Source organism: Pan troglodytes, chromosome 18 (assembly GCF_028858775.2).
Source record: "Pan troglodytes isolate AG18354 chromosome 18, NHGRI_mPanTro3-v2.0_pri, whole genome shotgun sequence".
NCBI lineage: Eukaryota > Metazoa > Chordata > Mammalia > Primates > Hominidae > Pan > Pan troglodytes.
Window position 1 is genome coordinate 23,126,129 of NC_072416.2, and position 26,540 is coordinate 23,152,668.

The 26,540-nt window shown below is 42.0% G+C and overlaps 1 protein-coding gene across 4 annotated transcripts in view; it reads right to left on the minus strand.

The window, feature by feature from the left end:
- Positions 1 to 3,232: 3,232 nt before the first annotated feature.
- The window catches only part of ACSM2B (acyl-CoA synthetase medium chain family member 2B), a 40,520-nt gene continuing 17,212 nt past the window's right edge, over positions 3,233 to 26,540 (minus strand). For 2 of the 4 annotated variants that reach the window (XM_001157455.4, XM_054668299.2), the window contains 12 exons: positions 26,175 to 26,385; positions 22,199 to 22,406; positions 20,707 to 20,850; positions 19,073 to 19,226; positions 15,321 to 15,400; positions 14,989 to 15,112; positions 13,324 to 13,404; positions 12,086 to 12,187; positions 10,064 to 10,191; positions 9,843 to 9,942; positions 7,604 to 7,723; positions 3,233 to 4,330 (listed from right to left, as the gene is read on the minus strand). In XM_001157455.4, coding sequence (XP_001157455.2) covers positions 4,226 to 4,330; positions 7,604 to 7,723; positions 9,843 to 9,942; positions 10,064 to 10,191; positions 12,086 to 12,187; positions 13,324 to 13,404; positions 14,989 to 15,112; positions 15,321 to 15,400; positions 19,073 to 19,226; positions 20,707 to 20,850; positions 22,199 to 22,406; positions 26,175 to 26,385 — 1,557 coding nt within the window. In that variant the 3' untranslated portion in view covers positions 3,233 to 4,225. Of the gene's footprint in view, positions 4,480 to 7,603; positions 7,724 to 9,842; positions 9,943 to 10,063; positions 10,192 to 12,085; positions 12,188 to 13,323; positions 13,405 to 14,988; positions 15,113 to 15,320; positions 15,401 to 19,072; positions 19,227 to 20,706; positions 20,851 to 22,198; positions 22,407 to 26,174; positions 26,386 to 26,540 lie in introns of all 4 variants that reach the window. The other 2 variants (XM_009430418.5, XM_024349799.3) reach the window with 2 other exon arrangements.

Consider the following 26,540-nt stretch of genomic DNA (forward strand, 5'->3'; position numbering starts at 1 on the left):
GACAGGGTCCTGGGAACAATCAGGTGAAGTCTCAGCCTTTATCAAGATTTCAATGAGACTGAATGGGCAGAAGGTCTATATATGGAGAGAAAGGCTTTTAGCAAGAAGGAGGAAAGAGGCATTGAGTAATGTTGGAAGGTAGGCTCAATCTTTGCAAAAACTTGCTAGTTTGTGTCTAAATGGGTAGTCAAATTAGGAGGTGTCTCATGCCACCCTTTGTCCCTTTTCTCTGAAAGTTTTTCCCAGTCCAAAGAAATTGGGCCCCTGTAGCCGTATTTGTACTCTGTGATAATCAGAGTACATGTGGGCAACTCACATGAGCTGGATCAATCAGATTCATTCTCTCTGGAATTTAGGTAGTGGCACTGAAGCTGGAGGGTGATGAAGCCAGAGGGTGGGAGAAGCCACTTTATGACATTAGTCTCAATACTTACAAGGAAAAAAAAGGATACACATAGTTGAGGGGGAAAAAGAGATAGATATATTGTAATCTGTTCCCACAGAGCTGGATAGAGTGGCTTCCTGGGCTCCTGATGGCTTTTTGTTTGTTTGTTTTTGCTTTTTTTTTTTTTTTTTTTGGTTTTCTAACAAGTAGCTGGTTATGCCCTTATGAGAGCTGGTTGATTCCCATATTCCTCAATCCTGTGAAATTATCAATGGGTCCTTGAAATAGAATACTTTTTGCTAGTCTGAATAGGTTTATACATCTTGCAACTTAATGAAGCTTATTTAAGACAACATTTATGACAGACGATGGGCCAGGATTTACTCCCAGATCTCACTTGCTTACTTAAAAGTTTCCATTCTTACTAACGACACCTTTATGTGATCCTCACATGATATGCTAACCAATGTATAATCCCAATAAATACTAGGAGCCTATGTAGTCTAGTCTTTGCATAATTTGGCAGTCGTAGAAACTAGAGTTCAAATCCTCAAAACTCAATAATGTTTGCTAAAACAGAAACCAGTGAAGTTTATTTAGACAACATGGTAATGGATTGGGGGTTCACACTGATTTTAATTGGAAATCTTCCTTTAAAAATTGGTTAGTTTCCCTCTATATCCAAAGTTTCTCAGTTATGGCATACTCTAAAATGTCTCCAACTCATTGGCCCTACATATCTCTACCCATCATCATTTTCCACTGCTGCTGTCTTCCACTCCACCTCCAAAACAGAAGTCACCTCATGAAGCCACATCAGGTGTTTCTAAGGCAGCACCAAGATCTCCCAGCTGGGTATACCCCTTTCTTCCTTGCTGTCCACAGAGGCATCTATAAAGTATAATTCTTTTTCACATCTCTTAAGGTTGGGAGATTGAGGGGCTATTGACACTGGGAAAATGGGGATGAAATGTGAGGCCTTATCAGCAGATCATCATCCAGCATGAAGAGTGATGGTGAGACCTCTTGCTGCCTATGCAAGCATGCAGTGGACAGAGAAAACTAAACACGAATCCAAGTGTCAGAATGAGCAATCCACCTCATTTTAAATTCTTGGAAGCTTTCAGTTAAATGAGACTCCCTCAAACACTGATAAATTCAGATTGAGAAAAACAAAGTTTTGTATTTGATTAGCAGATTGCATTTCTCTGCTATGGGCAACAAATATCTGCTGTATTTCAGTGAACTATAGGGGGAGCATATTACAGTATATCTGCCTTCTAGTGTATATTTTGTAAGACGACTGTGTGATGGTTAACTTTATGTGTCAAGTTGACTGGGCCACGGGGATCTCAGACTTTTGGCCAAACATTATTCTCGGTATGTCTGTACTTCTGGATGAGATTAACATTTGAATCAGATTGTATAAAGAATATTGTAGGGACATGGATGAAATTGGAAATCATCATTCTCAGTAAACTATCGCAAGAATAAAAAACCAAACACCGCATATTCTCACTCATAGGTGGGAATTGAACAATGAGGACACATGGACACAGGAAGGGGAACATCACACTCTGCGGACTGTTGTGGGGTGGGGGGAGGGGGGAGGGATAGAATTAGGAGATATGCCTAATGCTAAATGACGAGTTAACGGGTGCAGCACACCAGCATGGCACAAGTATACATATGTAGCTAACCTGCACATTGTGCACATGTATGCTAAAACTTAAAGTATAATAATAATAATTAAAAAAAAGAATATTGCCCTCCCTAATGTGGGGGTGGGGTGCTCATCCAAGCAATTAGAGACCTAGATAGAACAGAAAGGCTGAGTAAAAGGGAAGTCCTCTTGCCTGACTTCTTGAGCTGGAACATTGGTCTTCTGCTGCCCTCAGACCGGGACTTACACCATTGGTTTTTCTGGTTCTCAGGTCTTCAGACTAAGACTGGATATACACATTGGCTTTCCTGGGTCTTCAGCTTCCAAGCTGTAGATCTTGGGAATTCTCAAACTACATAATTGTTTGAGCCAGTCTCTCTCTCTCTCATTCTCTGTGTGTGTGTGTGTGTGTGTGTGTACAGAGGATTCTTGACTTACAATGGTTCAACTTACAATTTTGTTGATATTATGATACATTTATCGGGATGTAACCCCATCCTATGTTGTGGAGTACATATATGTATATATTGGTTCTATTTCTCTGGAGGACTCTAACAAGTACAGACTGTGAGAGCGGCTTTGTCAAGGTCCAGAAGCCAAGAAAAGCAAATTGATGGAGTGAGTATAGAAATTGAAAGCATAGGTGTTGCATGCAGCTCGGCCTGTGTTAGAACCTGGCTCTGTCATTTAATATCTCTGAGTCTTAATTTACTCCTTTGTAAAATGGAAAAAATAATAGTGCCTGAACCAAAGGGTAATTGTGAACCTTAAGTAGGATTAATATGTGCATTTGCTTAGGATAGTGCCTGACTCTTGGCAAGTGCTTGATGAACGATCAATATTATTATTACTATTGTTGTTATTATTACTAAGTCTTCCTAAGAAGAGTCATGGGCTCTCAGAGAACCTTTGCTTTCTTCTCCTACTTACTTGAAATTGCTAGGAACATTCATCCTCCATCTCTGGGTTGTAGGTGAAGTCCTCATAGTGCTCACCTCTCTCCATCTCCTGGACCATAGATCTGGTGTCCCAGAAGCCCCAGGAATTGACGTGCTGGTTGTTCTTTCAACAAAACCACCTCCCCAATCTCTCTCCATGGATTCCCCAACTCACAAGCTGTTGCAAACATACACTTACCTCATCCCTGTCTCTTTTTGTTTTTCCCAAAGACTATTGTCAGGATCTTGGTTTTAAAATTATTTTAATATTTGATTCTAGGAAGAGTAGATAACACCAAAAACATGAGGTATGGGTAGCTGATAACTTTGGCAGTGCTTACGTTGTTCTCACAGCTATGATCTAAGGTCTGTAGATGCCACACACAGGTGAAACAACGTGGTATTTATAATGTGTCTGGGTCAGTGCCTGGCACATGGCAAATGCTTAATAAATGGTGGTTCCCCTCTGACCCTGACAGTTTCAAGGTTTGGAGTGACTTGCGGATGATTCTAACGTCCCAACCCCACACACAAGTCTTCCTGTATGGAGGTCTTCTCCTAGGGTAAAAGAAGGTACCACTTCTTTTCCTTTCATTTCCTTCTCAAGCTCCAGTTTTATGCTTGACTTTGTCTATCTGTGGGAATATTTATAGGTTTTCCTCTTTACTTCCCTCTCTTCCTTTCTTCCTGTCTTCCATTACTTTTCTTTATCAGTTTCTTTTACTATTTTTATTTTTAAAATTTTTTTCTCTCCCTTTCTCCCTCTCTTTCTCCCTCTATTTCTTTCTTGTGTTCTTTTGCTCTTTCTTCTTTCTCTTTCTCTATTTCTTTCCTTTCTTCTCTTTATTTTTCTGATTCTCCCTTCAATTATCTTTCTTCTATCTTTTCTCCACCTTTCATCTCCTCTTTCCTTTCTTCCTCCTTCCCTTGCTTCCTCTCGCCTTCCCTCCCTACTTTATTTCTTTTTCAATTGCTTTCTCTTGCAGTTTTTAATATTTCCCTGACTTACTTTTCTTTCCTCTTTTTCTGTTACCCTCTCCTTTTCACTCTCTCTCATTCCTTCCCTTTCTTCTTTCAATATCTAACATAGTAATGTTTTGTGCTAATAACCAGGGCAAGACAAAACTTACATTCATGTTCTTTCATAAAGAATCTCATATCATCATAGGAAGGCCAAGGGCCCAAAGGGAAAAGAAAGAGAAAGAAGAGGGGAATCCAAATGAATGTCTCCTAGACGCCTCACTGCGCACGGGCTTTTCCGGACATCTTCCACTCCTTGTCTCGAAGTTTGGTTCGTTGAATTTTCCCTGTGACAGTCTTGGGCAGGTTCAAGACAAACTCTATCTGTTGAAAAACAAATCAATCCAGGGTGGGTGATCTCTGACGACAGTGGGTTGCATTTTTCAGAACTGCTGTAGAGTGAGGGGAAGTTCTTCAGGCTGGAGCCACTTCAGGGTAGCCGCCCTGTGCAATAAGAAGCTTCAGAAGGTGCTCTGGGATGAGGACAATAAGAGGATGGCTAGAATTGGGCATAAAGGTCTTTGACATATTTTCAGACAGAAGAGGAGCAGCATAACAGACACACATGGCACAACAGTCAGCCAGCTGAGCCTTGACATCAGACTCTCTGGACCCCAGCTCCTCCTCTGCCAATCATCTGGCTTTCGCCAGGTCCTTGGCTTTGCTAAGACTCAGTTTCCCCACTGAGTAAGATGGAGGATAATAGCAACTTCATTGGGTGATTACATGGACCAAAGGAGATTATGCAGGCTAAGTTATTGGTATGGAGTAACCACTGAAAAATAATAGCTGTGGTTATTAATCTGGATTAATCTGAGGTCTTCAGACATGTAAGACATTTAAGAATTAGAATACCTCATTTTGAATTCCACATCAATCATTTCCTATCAATGTACCCTAAGCAAAATTATAAAATCTCTCCAATTTCACTATTTGCTCTTGTTAAAAGGAATGTTTGAAGTTGAGGATCCTCTATCTCTAATATTCCCAAATCCAAAGATATGGACGATAAAGACGCCTCATTGAGGCTTCCAGTGATGTGGCTCAGTTGCCATGGCATTGATTTAAGCTTCAGATGGTCTCGAATTTAATAAAAATTAACCCTTTATTAACTTTAATTTAATAATAGGGATACTGAGATGGAAAAAGTATCTTCTTAGTGGCTGATATAAGAATTCTTCTATAAGTCAAGACTGACTTTGTTGAGAAGAGTTTGTTCAAAACACAATGAAATGGAGCGGAGTTCAGCAAACTATGGCCCGCAGGCAAAATACAGCCCACTTCCTGTTTTTATCAATAAAGTTTAATTGAAACAGTCATACCCATGCATTTAGAAACTGTCAACCTTTAGCATTGCCTGGGCAAAGTTGAGTAGTTGCAACATAGACCACATAGCCTAAAATATTTACTATTTGGGCCCCAAAGGGTAGATAGAGAGTGGATGAAAGCCACAGGAGGTATCCAGATTTAATGCTAAGAAGGAAGCTACTCTGTTTGTCATGAAGAGAGAAGTAGAAAGGACTCGATGTAGTTGGTTAAAGGAGGGGGAAGGTGCAAATAATCTGCTGCCTTGAGAATTCTAGAGGAGAGACTTGCAGAAAGAGACACATCTATTGAGATATTTGAGTAAGACACTGCACACTGTGTGATAGGACTCCTTGACTCAGTATTCTACAATATTCAGTTATACTTAAACGTTCAGCATTATTCTCATTTTGCAAATAAGGAAACTGAGGAACGCAGAGGTTATCGAGTAAGTGGTGGAGGTGAATGTTGAACCCAACAGTCTGATTCCTGAGACTGTGCTATGCTGCCTCACTCTCAGAGGCTGCAAGTCCATGTGGTGGACTCTGATATGCAGCTGAGATCCTCCTCCAGGGACAAAGAAGTCCCACTCCACCGCCAGACCCCTGTGGGGATTGCCTCAGCCAAAGACAGCTGTCTTGTCCAAGGTCACACTCCTTCCCAGGGCAGCCTACATCCATACCTGATCCATCTGTGACCGTAAAGACCCCCTTCCCTTCCTCACCTTGCCTTAGGACAACACTGAAAGGTTATACTAGCTCCAGAACTCCCATGGGATTGGCTGGAGTTCCCATTGAGACTAAGTCACAGTGCAACCTCACCGTCTGCTCAATTCTGCTCCTTTCTTTCCCTTCCTCTCACTTCCCCCAGGGGTTGATTCCAAAACACTCCCTAATAAGCCTCTTGCGTGGTAACCTCTTTCCCCATGGCCTGCTTCTCAGAAGACCTATGACAATTAGCCTGTGCTGAGGAAAGGCAGGTGGCATCTGGGCTACATAAGAATCTAAGGGACTCTAAGCTCAGCATAGTTGCTCTCACCTTCTACCCTAGACTCAATTTTTTTTCTTTCTCTGGGACAAGCTCCTATCTGGGACCCAAATCCAATAACTGGGTTCTCCTGCCATGTCAACCTCTGTGCCTCAGTTCTCTGTCCCGGAATGAAAGAAGCTGAAAACTATGCTTTTGTCTTTTCTCGTAAGAACACTTCCCTTTTCCTGTGGGGAGCCACCCCTCCCTCTCAGTCCATGTCATGGGGTAGGGCAGCTCTCTCTCCCCCATCCCCCCTGCACTTTCTCTGAGGATGACTTGGCTAATCAGTGTGACATTGGCCTGGCTACAGGGATTCATTTAACAATGGACACATGGCCCAAGTTGGTCCAGTGAGAGTCAACCCAGAGAATTTTGTTGAGGCCTTTGGAGAAAAACATGCTCATTTTCTACTGGAGTTTTCTAAGCTGCTGAGAATATATGTTTGGACCTGATAGAGCCACAAGCATTCCAAGAAATCAAGCCACTACAAAGGAAGGAGAGTCAAAGGGTGAAAGAGAGACACCTGACCACATCCTAGGAATGCCTGGGACCAGCCATAATGAAAGCTTTCTTCACCCCTGGACTTTTCAATTGCATGAGCAATAAATGTAAGCTAGATTTCTGTCACTTGCAACTGAGCGTTGCACAACCCTGAATACTATAGCAAGAACCCAGTGCAGAGAATGGGAATACAGGTAAGATACTGGCTAGAACTTATTCCCTTGATAGCATTTGGCTTTTGATTCAGAGTGAGTCAAAAGCTGAGGTCATTTTTCAGGCATCAAGATAGTTGCTAGATTGTCTTTCTGGGCTTTCTTGAGCATAGGAAGAGTTGTGTTTTTTTTGTTTTTTTTGTTTTTTTTTTTTTTTGAGACAGGGTCTCACTCTGTCACTTAGGCTGGAGTGCAGTGGCATGATCTCGGCTCACTGTAACCCCCACCTCCCAGATTCAAGCGATTCTCGTGCCTCAGCCTCCCAAGTAGCTGGGATTACAGGCACATGCCACTACACCGGGCTAATTTTTGCATTTTGGGTAGAGACGGGGTTTCACCATGTTGGCCAGGCTGGTCTTGAACTCCTGCCCTCAGGTGATCCACCCACCTCGGCCTTCCAAAGTGCTGGGATTGCAGGCGTGAGCCACTGTGTCCGGCCCAGGAAGACTTTTTAAAATTAGAGGACTGTCCTCCTCCTGAAGAAGATAAATATAACAGGAAAACAATCTATTTCTCAAGTTTGAGTGACTTGGGAGCTCAAAGGCCTTACCTTTCTTGGGTACTTGTATGGGGCTGTCACCGACTTCACATGCTGCTGCAGCTCCTTGGTGAGCTGTTCTGGGTCATGGGATAGGAACTGCGAGGCCAGGACCACAAATGCCTTCACCACCTGCAAAATAGATGAAGGCCAGAGAGAAGGGATTAGAGTGTGTAGTCATCTCCTGGAATAATGTGAAATTAGCATTAAGACTTGCATCACCCTTGTATCTACTCATTTGCACCCCCGGTGATCCAGGTCAAGGTAAAGGGAGAAACTGGGGACAAGAATGAGATTCCAGCTCTCTCTGAAGTCATTTATTGGAGGAGCAGGTGGACAATAGATTGAGACCAGGCTCACCTCATGCTCCAAGGACAAGAGAGACAGATGAGGAGAAAGAAGATATAGGGGGAGAAAAGAGAAAAACAGACTGAAAACCATAACCCTAAAAATGTGTTAACTTCTCCAAACTTCAGTGTTCCCATCTGCAAAATGGGGATAAAATAGCCAAATTGAACTTATGGTAACTAAAATGAAATCATATACAGCAGGGCTAGCTCAGAGCTGGGCACACAGGGTTTTCTCAGCAGGGGATCACCCTTGGCCTCACTGCTCAGTGGTTCCCATAATTTTCTGTGTGATGTGTTCTGTACGTACCGGAGGTATGATAGTGCCAGGCTTACACCCTGCGGGAATGTGCTAGGACACTGATCCACACATCCCACCTTAATATTTTCCTACACACACATCAAAGTCCACTAGACCCCGTCTGAGCCTATTTCTATAACCCTGGCTTTATAGGGGTCTTTCTTTTTCCCTTTATTTTCACTGTGAACTCTGTGGCACACGGGCTCTGTCCTTTGGCTCAAATCCCTCCTCTGTGCTTCTGGTCAGGAATCAGACTCTGATTCAAATATCAAACAGCAGGATAGAATCCTTCCAGCCTCATCAAAATAGACATTATATAGTACTTACTATGTGCTAGGCCTTGTTCCAAGCACTTCACTTTCTTTTTTCCTTTGTTTTTCTTTTTCTTTTTTCTTTTTTTTTTTTTTGAGACAGAGTCTTACTCTGTCACCCAGGCTAGAGTGCAGAGGCGTGATCTCGGCTCACTGCAACCTCCGCCCCCCGGGTTCATGTGATTCTCCTGCTGCAGCCTCTTGAGTAGCTGGGATTACAGATGCCTGCCACCGTGCCCGGCCAATTTTTGTATTTTTAGTAGGCCAGGCTGGTCTTGGACTCCCGACCTCGTGATCCATCTGCCTCGGCCTCCCAACCAAGCACTTTACTTTCTAAAAGTTTTTATCATTTCATAATATTTGTACATATGTATTGGGTACAAGTGACATTTTGCTAAGCGCAAATATTGTAATTATCAAGTTAGGTTACTTGGGGTGTCCATCACCTTGAGTATTTATAATTTGTGTGTGTTGAGAACATTTCAAGTCCTTTCTTCTAGCTATTTTGAAATATACAATACATGGTTGTTAACTATAGTCACCCTACTCTGCTATTGAACATTCGAACTTATTGCTGCTATCTAACTGTATGTTTATACCCGTTCACCAACCTCTCTTCATCCCCCGCTTTCCCACCCACACACCCTTCCCAGCCTCTGGTATCTATCACTCTACTCTTTATCTCCATGAGATCAGCTATTTTAGCACTTACTCATGAGTGGAAATACGTGATATTTATCTTTCTGTGCCTGGCTTACTTCACTTAACATAATGACCTCCAGTTCTCTCCATGTTGCTGCAGATGACATGATTTCATTCTTTTTTAATGCCAAATAGTATTCCATTGTGTATATATACCACATATTATTTATCCTTTCATCCATTGGATACTTAGGTTGATCCCATATCTTCGTATTGTGAATAGTGCTGCAATTAACATGGGAGTGTAGACATCTTTTGATATGTTAATTTCTTTTCCCTTGGATAAATACCCAGTAGTGGGATTGCTGGATCATATGGTAGTTCTGTTTAGTTTTTTGAGAAATCACCATACTTAAGTACTTTACAAATATTAGCACATTTAACCCTCATAACAATCCCTCATCTTACAGATGAGGAAACTGAGAAACAGAGAGGCCAAGTAGCTTGCCCAAGGTCACATAGCTAGTAAGTGGCAGGGCCAAGATTGGGTTTCAGAGTGTTCAGCCACACAGTCCCTGTTCTTAAACCATCATACTACACTGCCCTTGTGTTCATATGTGTTCACCCCCAGGCTACTGCTTCCCCATCACCTCTCCTCGGACGGGGTCTGGGCTGCTGATCACAGCCGTCTCAACCACAGCAGGGTGCTTCATCAGTGCATTCTCTACCTCCGAGGGTCCAATCCGGTACCTGCAGAAGAACCTGTCCTTCAGAGAACACTGGACACCGAACCTCTAGGCCATCCCAGAAGTCTGGAACCAGCCAGAGTAAAGACCCAGATTTCCCTTCCCAACCCAGAAACCAAGCTCACCCGCTGGAGTTAATGATATCATCTGCCCGTCCCATAAACTGGAAATACCCATCTTCATCTTTGATTCCCCGGTCTCCAAGGAGCCAAAAGTCTCCTCGAATGTTGGCTGCTGTCTTCTCGGGATTGTCCTGGTGACCACAGAAAGACAGAGTCATTGTGCCTGCAAAGCCTAAATCCCCTGCCCTGGGGCTGCCATGAACAAATGCTATGAGTCTTATTAAAACTGCATGTGTGCAGTGTATAACGTGAACATGGCAGACATGCCCTGAAACAGCCAACCCTAGGCCACAGGCAGAACTGGATCTTTCCCACTTATTGAAGTTATTCCACCCAGGGTCTCTCAGCTACTCCTCTAGGTCCAGTCTGATGGATATTATTGATGTATTCATTCATCCATGCTTAGGGCATTTTCCCCAATTGATTCCATCTCCCCTTTCATAGATATCCTAATCTCTGCTCACTCCATAGCACCACTCAAAGCTATCATTTTGATTAGGTACTTTTCTTAGCTTCTTTGTAAATTTGAAAGTTCTAGGGACATTAGCCAGGAAGCCCCCTGGGACCCTGGCTAACGTGCATATTTCTACAATAGCTGGGTCCGTCTATTCAGCTGAGGCACTTGCTTATAAGCAATGAAAAGGCTTGAGGTTTATCCCTTGTCAGTGCATCTTCCTATCTGACTCAGGTATAGGGGCATGGGCTCCAGACTGGAGGTTCAGTTACTGGATTATATATGGTGGCATAAAGAATTCTTAGCCTCACTCCATCATTGGGAATATAGGGATACTGATGATCAGAGACATCAAGAGGTTAGTCTGAAGCTACACAGCCATTACAGAAGGTAGAACTGAGACCAGAAGCCAAGAACCTTGGCTTCTGGATTGACTTTCTCATGGGCATCAGGGAGCCTCTGTGGCCTTAGGAGTCTGCCCCACAGACGCTTCTGAGTCTGTTTCCTTTTCTGTCAAATGGGGAGAAGCCCATGACTTAATACTTCACTGGCATTTGAGAATAGAGTGGGACCGCACACAGGAAATGCTTGGAGAAGGGGACAGTGTGGCTCTGCCCTGATCGCTGAGGCTCAGTTTTCCCCATCTGTATAATAGGAATAATCATTTGGATCTACAACAATTCTTTTATTTAACACACTCACGACACACAACTTACAGATGAGGAAACTGAGACATGACAGATAGGTAACTTCCCTAAGATCACGCTATACATAGTAGAGCAGGGTTTTGAACTCGAGCAAGCTGAGTCCAAAAACTTTATAGGGTGGCTGGGAGGATTAAACGAGTTTAAAGTTTAAATGAGTTTAAAGTTTAAAAATTAAATGTGTTTATACGACAATGCTTGCCTCATGGTATGCATTCAATAAATGGTAGAAACTATTATTATTTGATTTATTGTTTATTTAGTTTATTAATCAATTATCTCAGGGATCAGAAGGCATGCCCTTGGGGTCTTCTCTGTCCACTTTCTAATGGTTGTGAGCTTGAACAAGTCTTGTAATCTCTGGCTCCACCATCCTCACCTGTCAAGTGAGGTGGCCAGATTCAAGGATTATCTGTCTTTACCTTCCCAAGATCTGAAGATAGGGATTCCTCCAACTAGATGGTGAAGTCTCAATGTAAAGTGCCTGGCATGGCTCTAAAGAAGATCAATGGCATAGAGCATGGGGATGATACCTAGGGGAGAGGGAAAGGCATCCCTTGGGGGAATGGTGCTGTGTATAGCTCAGGGTCAATAATATTTTGGGCATGAAACAGAGAGTTCCTGAGGAGTCTAAGGGCTAAATGAAGAAAAATAAGTCTTCCAATGAGATCACAGTGATAGGCTGAGGATGGCAAGGCTGAATAGCCACTTTTCTTCCACTGGCAAAGCATACATTCTTGAAAACTGGACGCTCTTTGTCTCCACATCTAGTGCCTCTTGGAAGTTTCAGAACATTTGGCCTCCCTCATCCCGTTTAGTGCTCCCATCCTCACTGGGGAACAGAGCAGGAGGAGCACAGTTTCTCACCACATAGCCAGAGAAGATGCCTATAGGCCTGATGGGTTTGACCCTGATGCCAATGTCTCCTTCTGTGCCAGGGGGCAGGATGTTGCCCTTATCATCTATAACCTGGAGAAACAAGCATATTGGAAGAATGATGCATGGAGCAGGAGATGGCTTCAATGGCAGCAGGAGATTGCTGAGTTGGTCAAATGAAAGACTCTCTTGCTCTAGTGAAGACTGAAAACGACAACCAGAAACCAAGGGAACCTGAGAGTCTTAAACTCAGATCTCTGATCCACCTGCCTGGAGTAGTTTAGGTGAATCCTTTTATTGAGACTGGCCCAGATGAGCCTGGGGAGATGCTTTTGGCTCTAGGAGCTCAGATAAAATAATAGCCTCCTCTTATCTTTGAGATCTACCTCTCCTGTGGACTTAGAAATAGGGCAGATCAAAACTCAAATTTACTCTGCTACCTTACTAGCTGACTTTGAACTACTTAAACTCTGTGCTTCAGTGCTTTCACCCATAAAACAGAGATACTGACAGCTTATTTCACAGGATTTTTATAGGAATGAAATAAGATACTAAGAAAGGTGCTTAGCAAATGATTATCATAGTGAATGTCATGGCAAGTAACTGGATATGACACTGAATAGAGTCTAAGTTACACCTTAGATATACAGAACTATACACATAACACAGATACACAAACACAAATTCTAGTTCTCAAAAAACAACAAGAGAAAGCAATAAAACTTTAGCTACTACGCATTCATTATAGTGTATTTTTACTAGTGAAAACTGGGACATCATCCCTCGGTCCAATAAAAGGCATAAACAGCAGTGGATACATACTATTTAATACTATATCATCATTAAAAATCATGCTGCAGCTTGGCATTAATTGAACTGAAAAGATCGTTACCTATATTGTTAAATGATAAAAGCTACTTACAAAATATTATGTCAAGATTCACCCCTATTTTTGTTTTTAAAGCATATATACTTGCATACTGTCTAGCTAATTTGCTAGATATTCAAAGTGAGTCCTTCAGGATGGTAAGAATATAAATCATTTCCCCTTTTCCTCCTTCCTTCCCTCACTCTCTCCTTCCCCCTAACCTCCCTCCGTCCCTTTTTTCTGATATTATCTTAATATCAGTACTTTCTATTATTTTTGACTCAATAAACAATGGAATACATAAATTACTGAAAATCAGTGTTTCCCCTAACTTCCTCCCTCCTTAGTGTCTCGAGCAAACCTGTACATCATAACAGGAAGCAGCCGTTCCCATGTATCCTGGTTTGATTTTCATTGTCTTGGAAACTATGCAAGTTAATCCCTGTGGAAAGAAGCAGACAGATCAGCAAACCTCAGGAGGAGGTACAAGGTCATAGAAAAAGAAAAAAATTCTGCAGAGTGGGTCCTGACACTGTCCTGAACTTGGCCTACACTTGGTAGCTCCCCCTGCTCCTCATTCCGTGGCTCTCTCCGCATTACTGGAACCACAATCCTAGGGGCTTCGCTAAATTGTTTGTTCAGGAAGCAACCCACCTACCACTCCCCAGGAAGAGGACCTAACAATCACATTATAATCTCTTTTAGGGGGAGTCACATTTTAATATGACACTATGGATACCCAAAGCCCTTTCAAACTATATGGAATCACCAATATGCAATCTGTAAGACCTAAAATACTTACTTTTATTTTTATTTTGAATTTTTGTGGTGTATCTATTTATGGGATATATGAGATGTTTTGATACAGGCATGCAATATGAAATAATCACATCATGAAGAATGAGGTATCCATTTCCTCAAGCAGTAAAATATACTTTTTAAAGTATCTCCTAGGCAGCACCAGTTCTGCTTGAACCCTGAAATGAACCTTCCCAACAGAATAACAGATGAGTGGTGGATGCCTCACTGACAGAGACACAGATTGTCATTTTCTCAGATCTAGCCTGGACACCAGATGTCACAGTGACCCATCTTTTCCCGCCACCCACTGTGCTGGAAAGGGCAAGTTGATTGACCCACCTCAGAAGAGAGGCTGCTGAGTGATTAAGATCATGGGAATCTGAGTGTCCTTATAAGCATATTCTAAACATGTCCTCCTCTGAATGGTGGGAGGCCCCTGCCAGGGTATGCTTGCCACAACTCCATTGTCCTTATTCATATTTGCAGAGCTCTTCCTGGCTCTTTCATACCACAGAGCTGCCATCAACACTCTGCAAAAGTTCTACCAAGGGTACTCATTAGTCAAAGAAGGATGCAGGGTAAGAGAGTGGAGAGGAAGAGGCAAGAAGTGCTGAGAGTCACAAGTAAGAGGCACTGGAAAAAGGAGAAGAAGAGTTGGGGAAAAGTATTCCCCATGTAGTTTTGATAAGTAAAATAGTATAGAATAGTATAAATCCACATTGTGCACATGAGACCTCAAGAGTTCCAAGAAGATATCTCAGGAGGTGCAGTAAAGCCATGGTGGGTCCTTCTGCCCATTCCTCACTTCAGTCTAAGCAGCTTTGTACAGTGCTTGACATGTTTGATAAACTTTGGTCTCTGCTAAAATGTTTCCCCATCACAGAGGAACTTTCTGACTACCATATGTGATTTACCAACTTCTCACCCCATGTCATCTACTTTACTTTTTCCATCGCATTTCTCACCACCTGCCATGCTAGATATTTCTTAGTTTATTGTCTCTCTCCCCAAATCCCACTGGAATGTAATCTCCCAGAAAACAGGAACTTTGCCTGTTTTGTTCTGTGCTGAATTTTCAATACTCAGTACCTGTCCCTTCATAGAGGCTCAATAAATATTTCTCAAATAAATGAATGATACATGGTGGCTAACATGTTTTATTGTCAAAGAGAATTTTGAAGCCCAAAAAGGGCACACAGCCCATGGTTCCCCTGGGAACAGGTACCGTTTCTGTCTGGCCATAGAATTCTCGGATGTCCAGTCCTGTCTGGGCCCTCCAGTTCTCCAGAGTTTCTGGAAGAAGGGACTCCCCTCCAGCGAGGCAGTTCTGTAGATGGGGGAACTTGTAACTGAAGAAGAGAAATAAGTGTTTCTCCTCAGCCTTCCTGGAACCAAAGTCCACTCAGGCCTAGACCTAGTTTCTGGGTGCTTTGATGATGCAAATGGCTTCATGGGGCTCTCTGTGTGCGAGAGATTCAGATAGATAGGCATGAATGTATGTGAGGGAGTCAGGGGGATGGGGCCAGACTCTCTTACCAATCCTCAAAGCCCCATCACCTGGAAAGATCCTGCTGTAGCAACATCCGGTAAACAATGGGGGCACTCATCATAATCTTGATTGGGTAGCTGGAGAGTGTCTGGAAGAAGAGAGCCAGGTGAGACATTGGTCACCAGGTCAAATGCCAACTTACGGCTATGCACAGTGGTTACAATTGTGAGCTATGGAGTTGTAGAGGTCTGGATTAAAACCCTAGCTTGTTTACTATGTCTGATTCAAGTTAAATGAGCCCCATAACTCTCATGTACCCTGAAGACACAAATAACAGGGAAATGAGTACATATTACTGTAGTGAAAAAGTCTAAGGCTAATTTGAAACATTTTTGTCAAATCCTGGATGTCTGTTCCTGCCAATTTAAGACTTGCCCTCATTAACACACCCCTAGGAGTATATCACCCCCCAGCAACCAAGGGAAGATCAGCTGCCTGAGTACAGCAGCTGTCTTGGTTGAGTCCCTTAACTTTCTGTAGCCAGCTTTATAATAGATTGTTTCCAGCCTTATTTTCCTGAAAATATTTTTGGAATATATTTTAGATATAAAAGTTCTTTGAAAAGCTAAAGACATCTATAGACATTTCAAAACAAGTGCTACAAAAAGACCTAGTACTGAATACTTGCCATGTCCTGTGTTACCTCATTTAATTTTTCCAATAACCTCATGGAGTGTGCGCTATCATCCTCATGATACAGAGGGGAAACCCATGATGTACAAGTTTAAGTAGCTGCTCCAAGGTCACCTAGTCAGCAAGTAGTGGGATCATTATTTGCAGCATGTATTCCTGTCAAATAACACCATCTCCATCCCATGCTTTTCTTTATGCAGAATGTAATAGAGTATTGTCTTAATCTGTTTTCTGTTGCTATAACTGAGTACCCGAGACAGAGTAATTTATGAAGAAAATAAATTTATTTCTTGCAGTTCTAGGGGCTGGAAAGTCCAAGGTCAAGAAGCTGCATCTGGTGAGAACCTTCTTGCTGATGGGTACTCTGCAGAGTCCCAAGGAGGTTCGGGGCATCACATGGCAAAGGGGCTCATGAGGTAGAGCAAAACTGGCTTTTTGTATAACAGACCCACTCTCCAAAACTAACCCACTAACATGATAAACTGTTAATCCATTAATCCCTCATGAGGCCCAATCATCCCTTAAATGCCCCACTGCTTACTACTGTTACACTGGGGATTGAGTTTGTTGATGAAAGGAGCCAAACTCTGTAAAATATTTGAAGAGATTTATTCTGAGCCGAACATGAGTAACCATGGCCATGACAGAGCCCTCAGGAGGTCCTGAGAACACGTGCCCAAGGTGGTCGGGGTGCACTTTGGTTTTATACATTTTAGGGAGACATGAGACATCAATCAAACACATTTAAAGAACACATTGGTTTGGTCCAGAAAGGTGGGACAACTTGAAGCAGGGGCTTCCAGCTTATAGGTAGATTTAAATTTTTTCTGGTTCACAATTGGTTGAGTTTATCTAAAGACCTGGGATCAATAGAAAGGAATGCCTTAGTTAAGATAAAGAATTGTGGAGACCCAAGTTCTTATTTGCACAGGAAGCTTTTAGGTACTGACACTAGGCTTTTTAGACAGAATAGGTTTTAATTTTTTTTTATCAGACTTAAAGTCTATATTGATGTTAATACCAGAAAGGTATAATGAGGCATCTCCCACTCCCACTTCCTGTCATGGCCTGAAACAGTCTCTCAGGTTAAATTTTAAAAGAACCCTGGCTGAGGAGGAAGTCCATTCAGATGGCTGGCGGGATGGGGCCTTAGGATTTTATTTTTGGTTTACAAGTTTCATCATGAGTTTTGGGGGGCACAAATATTCAAACCATGGCAATGGTTTAAGCAAAATGTCTAGAAAAAATGACAAATGTGAGTATCATGCAATAATTTCCTTCAAATGTGCTTGATGCACAGATATAAGCTATGAAAATGATCCCATATTCCTTATTGCTTTGACTTACTAGAAGCTCAACTTGCAACTACATACTCATTTGCTGTATTTCTCCTTAATTTCCTTAGTCTTTTCCACCCTACACCTCCAGCCTATATTTTCCTAATGGGCTTTATAAGTTTATGTCTGTTTTCATTTTTTTAATGGTGGAACTTATTAAAAACCAGTTCAAATCCTTTTGAGAAGGACACAGAGTAAGAATTTGCTTAAAACAGAGAATGACAGTATTATTTGAAGATAATTTCCTACGAAAATCCAGACCACACCTGACTTTTTGACTTTTGAAGACGTCATCTATGCCTTAGCTTGAACCTTTGCTGCAGCCAAATAGATGTCTGGATGGGCCATTAGAGATCTGGGGGCACAGCAGGGAAATAACCCAATCCCTCTATCATAGAGTCCAACATAGGGTGTATCTTCATAAGCAAAATGAGGTCATTTTCATTGCTTTGTTGCTACAGGATAAAGCATAGCTGCAGTTTGTGGGTCTTACTTAATGGCTGTACCATCAAGTTCTATAGGAAAAAATTCCACTTATTCTTCCGAATTGCTTCTAGAAAATCATCTTAAATTGGAAATAACCCAAAGTTCATTAACAATAGGATGGGGGAAAATTTTTACAGATTCACGTAATGGAATACTATGCAGCCAGCTAAAAGAACAAACATCTGATACATGCAACACATGGACTAATCTCACAGAGAATATTTTGAGTAAAAGAAGTCAAATGAAAAAGGTTATATATAATGTTGTTCCATTTACATGAAATGCAAGAAGAGATAAAATTAATCTATGGTGATAGACATCAAACGAAGGATTAACTTATGGGGGGCAGATACTGTCAGAGAAGGGGTATGAACACCTTCTGCAGTGGTGGGAATGTTTCATGTCTTTATCTGGTGGTGTTTACAGGGGTGTCTGATATGAATTGGATGTTGTGTCCCCACCTAAATCCCTATATTAAAGCTCTAACCCTCAACTTGATGGTATTTGGAGGCGGGGCTTTTAGGGGTAATTATGCAAGGTAATGAAGCAGGTGCCCCAGTGATAGCATGAGTGTCTTTATTTGTAAAAAGGAAGATATACCAGCACTGTCTCTCTCAACCATGTGAGAATATAGCAGTAAGGGAGCCATCAACAAGCCAGGAAGAGAGGGCTTCCCCAGGAATTCAATTATGCTGGCACCCTGATCTCAGACTTACAGCCTCCACAGCTATGAGAAGTAAACGTCTGTTATTTAAGCCACCTAGACTATGGTATTTTATTATAGTAGCCCAAGCTGACTAAGACAGTATCTAACACAGGTAAATTATTTTCAAACTGTACACATAGGATGGTGGCACTCTGTGTACTTTACCTTCAGTTTGTGTGTTATGCTGCAAATAAAAAAGGAAATGAAACATGCACTCACAAACACACACACACACACACATGAGAGCGAGATGGCATCCCCTCCAATACTCCAGTTTTCCCTTTTACATGTGGTTCACCAGCATCTATCTGACAGGTGACACCAGTGGAAGAGCCCATTACATTTGTTGAGTGAACAAATGACCTACAATATCTTTCTCCTGAACATACTCCTTTTATCTATATATGTGCCTGTCTCCTACCCCAGAACATGAGCTCTGTGAGGTCAGGGACCATTTCCATCTCGTTTACTGAACACTGTTCGCCACATAGCAGGGGTTTAGCAAAAATTAGATGAATTGAAACAAACTACAATAAATTGAAGTGTGCAAACCTCGGGCTCACTCTGAATAACTGCTGCAAACTGGATCCTCTCTTACCTTTAGAATAACCAGTGGGTCAAACTTTGGCAAGAGATGAACAAATGTGCATGCTCCTAATGTCCAAGATTCCAAAAGTGAGCCCAAGATGTTCAGTATCCAACCTGTGTCTGATATGGTCCACATTATATCAGAGGCTTGCAGGCCTGTCCAACTGAAAGCACAGACAAAACACATGTACATATAGGTGGGTGCATGCTTAGGATGCATGGGACACTAAGGTGTAGGGGAGGAAAGGGAGGTGTGTGTGCAGAGGTGTGTGTGTATCTGCCTGCAGGTTTATAGGCATATGTTTAAGTATAAGTAGGAAGGGGGAAGAAAAGTTGTTCTATCCACACATCCTGCATCGATAGGAGATGAATGTTCAGAAGGTGGGACCCCAGTTGACATGACTTAATATATAATTGGGTCTCTTTCTCCTCTTAACTCCAAAACTCCGTACAGTTTCTGGCATGCATGTGGTAACCACCCAGGAAAATTTTACTAACACAAGGCATCTGCATGACAAATATTCTAACAGATGCCTTGCCAAGTTCAAGTTTGGCTGAGTAGAACTTTGCTTCTCTTTTCTTTAAGTACTGCAAATTGCCCGTAAAGCTGATGGTCTTGCACTAAGTGAACTCATCACTTTTCTCTTTTCAGGGCAGAATAAAAGGTTTAGGACTTTCTTAAAGCAAGAATGATTTAAGCTAGACATGAACAACTTCCTTGTGACTGGGAACTGCCATAGTGTATCTTCTTTCCTGAAGATGATTAATACTTTCAGCTCTGTAGGGAAATTAGGTCATAGTACAAGACTTCTCTAAGTCTCACTTTATATCTGCAAAAAATGAGATCACTACCAAATTTTTTGGGGGAAGGGGAATTTAATATCTTAGTTATATTTAAGTAATTTATCCCCATCTTTTAGAAACTGCCTTTTACTGCAGCTCTTCTATTGTATAATTTTTACTAACTTATTTATTTTTCTGTCCCTATGGGCTCATAGATGGAACATTTACATTTTCCATTTTTTGCATTAATGTATCTTCCCATTCTAATAATAAAATTAACATGGAAGGTGGGATCTACTAAAACAATTCTGATGATTTATAGATATCATTGCTTCAATACCTTGGCACAGTGTTTCCTGATTCCACAAATGGGATTAATGTATCAGTGGGAAAAAAATGCTCAACTATGGGGTCTGTGATCCAGAAATCCTGAGATCTTTGTTCACAAATTTATCCAATTATATCTTCCACTTCAGTCAATTTGCAAAGTAATTTGCTGCCGACAAAAACTGCCCTCTTGGAATGTGGGCGGTATCAAAGCAAATTGCCAGCATCCCAAAGAACAACATAGAGATCAGCCTGGGGAAATGCACGTAAGCCTTTTGCTAATCATTCACCCTGCTAGGCACATGGCTTAACACATGGAAGAAGTTTTGAGACCCTGTGTTATCTAAAATATGTGTCCCATTGAAGGTACTTGATACCCAGCATGTGAAGCCATGTCCTCCTTAGCTTTCCTTCTGAATTTTCTTTCTCAGAACCACAAGGTGGTGACACAGCCCAGGAGCATTGGATTTGAACTCAGAAAAGTCTTCATGCCTGGTCATGCAATTCTCTGTAGAGAGAAAGAGCTCAGCTTACCCAGCATCCATCTTGGCCTTGAGGCCCAGGCTCGAGTGGGAATGTTCTGCCATCTTGGGAAGACCACTGCTCCCACTAGTGAAGTAGATGGCAGATGCTTCCTGGCTTCCAGTCTCCACACAGTGATGAGTGGTGGATGCCTCACTGACAAAGACACAGATTGTCATTTTCTCAGATCTAGCCTGGACACCAGATATCAAAGTGACCCATCTTTTCCCACCACCCACTGTGCTGAAAAGGGCAAGTTGATTGACCCACCTCACAAAAGAGGCTGCTGAGTGATTAAGATCATGGGAGTCTGAGTCAATCAGAGTTGGGTTTGAAAACTACTCAAGTTTGGCACTTTGTTATCAATGAAACCTTAAACTACTTATTTAACTTCTCTGTGTCTCACTTTATATCTGCAAAAAAGTGAGATCAAGTCTTATAGAGTTATTGAGAAAGTTAACTCTGCCACCAAAGAAATGAGCAACTTGCTTAGCAAGAACTCAATAAATGCTAATCTAATTGTTGTGAAGGGCCCTGGCATGACACCAAGTGGACAGGAGGGGTGGAATTAATACGAGTTTTCCAAGTACTTTCTTGGCACTCTCTTCTATTCCCTGGAAGCACCTACATATCTCTTGGACATCTCCAGTGTCTTGATTTTGAACCTTTAAAAGCAGGCATGATGCTATTTATTTCCATGACAGCTACCTTAAAGACCATGGCATTAGGAAGGAAAAGCTGAAGTTTTCCCTTCAAGTTTCCTATCATATGTGCCCCTGCTAGAGGGATTTCAGACATGTTGACAGAGAGAATCATTAATCCAGCCAGTGTTGCTATCGGCTTTTGGAAGGACTATCAAGGTCTTTCCATGCTATCAACACATGGAAAGGCCTCTGACCTTGATCAGCCTCTCTTAGAGATACAAGAGGTGGGAAGAAGAGCCTAGAAACTTGGTATATCAGCCATCTCTTGGGTTTTCCCTCATGACCTTGGCCTCACCCCTGATTTGAGTCATAGTTCCAGTAAATTGTTCTGGGTGGGTTTCAACCCACTTGGTGTTAACACCATGTTGTTTCCAGTGTGCATCACAAGTGATTCACTTTGTGCCCCATAGTTTCTCTGTTTTACCATAGCATGGAACTCTGAGACACTCTTCACGCATGAGTGCGCAGCCCAGAAGTGTGGAGGCAATAACACCCCCAGGACAACCCTCAACCTGTGGGGGTCAGATGCTAATGGTTCAGTGCTTTCCAATCCTTTAGAGGACAATCCTGGGAGGCATTCTATGTGCTGCTCAGAAGGTCCAGGCAGATCAAGCCCCACTTAGTCCTTGCAATGACTTGAAAAAAAAAACCCTTGTATTAGCTTTTATTTCTTCCCAGCTTCACTCTTCCTAGTCCCATGCTGTTCTTCCTGCAACTCCTCAATAAAGCACCTGCACCTAAGTGCTTGGCTCTGTTTCCAGTTTTAGTTAAAACCCAGGCTGAGACATGTAGATACTCACTTTAGTAGTTTCTTGAAGTTCAGCCACCCATCGCAGCTTTTCTCAGACACCAGTAACCTAATTCTCAGAGAAGGACATTCAGATGCCACTGTGTCCACTTCTTGGATGACTTCATCCCCAGCAACAATAGCCTTGGCCTTAGACATCTGCAACCTATACATTATGTCAGTGGATTTCATCTGGATGGTTCCAGGCATAAAGATGAGACCTAAAGAAGCCAACAGTTTAGAGAATTGGAAAGGATGGTTTTCTTTGTCCCTAGAGAAGCCTGAGATAAACATCAAGCAGGGAGCAAGTGGGGAAGGAGAGGATGGGGAAGTAATGACCAATGGAGAACGTCAATAAAAAAGGGGACTAAGGACTAGGGAGTGAATGAAACCTAGGATTCCCTGGGTTGTCCGAGTCTTAAGGGCCCTACTGAGACAAAGAAAAGAAATTGAATTGCTAATGTCGCACTGTTGACAGTCTAAGACACATACAATTCTCCTCACCCACTCTCACCCCTCAAAAAAAATTTTCTACAGGAGTTTGCTGTATTCAAAACTCTCATATGATAATTAAAGAATCATGAGGAAAGGCACTTGGAACTGTCCATGGTCTTGAAACACCAATAGCTCTAGGTCCTAGCAATTTATTTCAACCCTGGGACATTAAATGCATTTTTCTTAGATGAGAGTGCCTTCAGTTTTACATATCTATGTACACACAAAGTATAGTTGTATATATTTATTGGGTACAAAGCGGTATTATAATTTTTGAAGACAATGTGAGATGATTAAATTAAGCTAATTCACATATCCATCACCTCAAGTATTTAACATTTTTTTGTGATGAGAACATTAGAAAGTTTTGCTCTTAATGATACCGAAATTTACAGTACTGAATTATTAGCTGTGTTTAGCATGCTGTACAATTTATCTTTAAAAATTTGACTTATTCCTTGCACAGATATATCCCATGATTATCACTTTCCTAAATTCTTGTTCTTCTTTACTATTTTAATGAGACTCCTTTGATTTTTAAAATCTTCTGTAGAATAACTAGACTTAGGGCCAGGCATGGTGGCTCATGCCTGTAATCCTAGCACTTTTGGAGGCCAAGGAGGGCAGATTATTAGAGGTCAAGAGTTCAAGATCAGCCTGGCCAACATGGCGAAACCCCAGCTTTACTAAAAATACAAAAATTATCTGGGCTTGATGGCACACGCCTGTAATCCCAGCTACTCAGGAGGCTGACGCAGGAGGATTGCTTGAACCTGGGAGGCAAAGGTTGCAGTGAGCCAAAATTGCACCACTGCACTCCAGCCTGGACTACAGAGGGAGACTCCATCTCAAAAAAATAAAAGAAAGAAATAAAAGAACAGAATAACTACACAGGTTTCATTTTTTGTGAAGCTTAAACCACATGCCCATCCTGTTAAATAGCTTTTAACCTTAGCTCACTTTCTTCCCACTCTCAACACTTTGGGATTCTCACTGCACACCTGTAAATATCCTCAAATGTTTCTCTACCATGGTGGTCAATTGAGACAGACACAGAACAATAGACACATCTCTTCCTCTGGGTTCTCCTTTCCTTCTGGCTATAATTTCAGTATGTCACCTTTCCCTCTGGCTTGTTCTCTCTTTCCACGGGCTTCCAAGTTCCTGCAATTGGTTTGGTTGCCTCTGATAGTTTCTAATTCCTGGCTGCATTCATGTCTTTCTCTTTACCCACTCTCATGCTCAGCCCATTGTCCCCAGAATATGGGGTGGGTGGGAGCTTTTAGTTGGGATTAGGCTGTGTGCAAGCAGAGGTGGAAAGAGCAGTTTGTGAAGGAGGTTGCTGGAGTTTCTTGGGGTTCTTTTTGATACCACTGTACTTCTCATCCTTTTAATATAAAAGTTGATGATTCTCAAATTTCTGTCTCCATCTCAAATTTTAGAGCCTTAAATCCAACTTGTTATCACTTCTTGAACATCACATGGACATCCTGGACTCAACATGCCCAAATTGAACTTGTCATATTTTCCTAAGATACCCATGCCTCTTTCTATATCTGTGTTCTTCACTCCAGTGAAAGAAAGCACCATACACCCACTTGCTGAAATGTCTGTGACTTCTCTCTCTCTCCCTCGCATCTTCTTTGAATAACCCTGTTATTAGTTCCCCCCCAATTGCCTGTTAAATCCACTTATCTCCATCTCTACTGCCTCAACCAAACTGAAGCCATCACCAACCATTCACCTCTTATCTGAGATTTCCAACTCCACTATTGCCTTCTTCATCCCATTCCCTATTGAGCATCCAATATGACCATCCAAACAGAGGATGATCATGTCACTCAATGTATCAATGGTTTGAGTGTCACACAATCCATCAATCATTTCGCATTCACCACTGGATAAATGTCCACAACTCTTACCATGGACCACAAGGCACTGCCAATATAGCACCTGGCCACCTCTACATGTTCATTCTATTGCCACTACTTTCTTTTATGGCCTGGACTTCAGGCACACAGATATCCTTTTAGGTTCTTTTATAATTTTCAAGCTTCCCTCCACTGTGGCTTTGAAACTGCCTTTGGAAAAATTATGACACTGAGGGAAATCTGACATAGCTGACTTCATCTTGTTTCCAACCTCACAAGCTATCTATCTTTGCTCATCCCTGGACATAGTCCAAGCTAACTATGGCAGAAATCTAACTTATAGTCTAATTTTAAAACAAAAATGATAATAGCTCCTTCCTGAAACTAACTGTGTCCGTGCTTGGAGATTGAAACTGCCTTTGGAAAAATAACAAATTTGTCACAAGGTTAGAATTATAGTTCAGGAGTCATGGAGCCAGAGGTCACAAGATTTGTAACCTCCCCAGTTTCTCCTATAGATTACATCATTATGGTAAACCCTAAGACTGGTATTTGAGGTGTTCTTCAGACCTTGCATTCTGATGGACCAGCTTGCACTACCCAGATCAGTAACTGATACCAAGAAACTAACTCAACCAGTTCTGTGATCTCTGAGGAGTTGACTCAACACAAGAAGACAGCTTCAACCCATGTTTTCATCCCCAACCAAACCAATCAGCATTTCCTATTCCCTAGCCCCCTGCATGCCAAAGCATCCTTGAAAAACTCTAGTCTCTGATTTCCTGGGGAGGTGGATTTAAGAAACATCCTCCATCCTTCAACTTGGCTGTCTATGCAATTATTAAACTCTTCTCTACTGCAACTCCTAGTGTTTTCAGTGTTTGGCTTTTCTGGGAAGTGGACAGAAGAAATCATCAGATAATTACATCTTCACATATGCTGTTCCCTTTGCTTGGCACAAGCCTCTCTATCTCTTGGCAAAATCCTACTCATCCTGCAGATCTCAGCTCAAATATCACTTCCATTGAGACTTAGTTGCTCCTCATATTGGTTAATTCAAGTCTCTTTTTAGAAAAGCATTGGCAAACTTTTTCTGCAAAGAGCCAAATAGTAAATATTTTAGGTTTTGTGGATAAGACACTCTCTTGTTCCAACTGCTCAAGTTGCCACTGTAGTGCAAATGCAGCCACATATAATATGGAAACAAGTGGGCATAGCTGTGTTATAATAAAACTTTATTTACAAAAACAAGCTGTGGGCAGGATTTGGCCTGCAGGTCACAGTCTACCAAATTTATTTTTATAGATTTTAATAGAATTCTCATACCACTTATCATAATTCTGATTAAATATTATATGTGCAATTAATAGTTTAAGAGCTTTCTCCAAAGTTCTGTAAGTCCCATGAATATGTAAACTATGTCATTGTTGTTGTTCACCCTGCATAAGTGCTTGGCACATAGTTTGCTTAAATAAGTGGAAGCAGGGAGAAGTCTTTCTTCATATGAGAGAGGACAGCATGCTCCAAGGCGGAGACTTCTTTTGAGAGAGGTGGCTGCATTTCTCTGCTATCAGTTTTCTTCACAAGGAAGACAGTTCTCTGTCCAGGTAGTCAGTTACCAACCTGCTCGAATGCAGCCCAGGATCACCAGCCACCACTCAGGCACTCGGGGCAGCATCACTGCCACACGATCCCCACGCTGCAGGCCACAGGCTCCCGAGAGGACGTTGGCTGCCTGCTGGCTGTTTTCACTCAGTTCTCTGAAATTCCACATTAATTCCTTCCCCTTCCCATTCACCCACCACAGGGCTGGGCTTGGGGGTCGCTTGCCAGCCTGAGGAAAGAGAAACCCTGTTGATTAGGGGGCATTGGTACACAAGCAGGTAGGATAAATTCCAAGTCTTGGGATTGCCAAGTTGGTGCTTAGTAAGGTTTTTTATCTCAGCACCTCCATACAAACTTAAAAAGTATTGAAAACCCTAAAGAGTT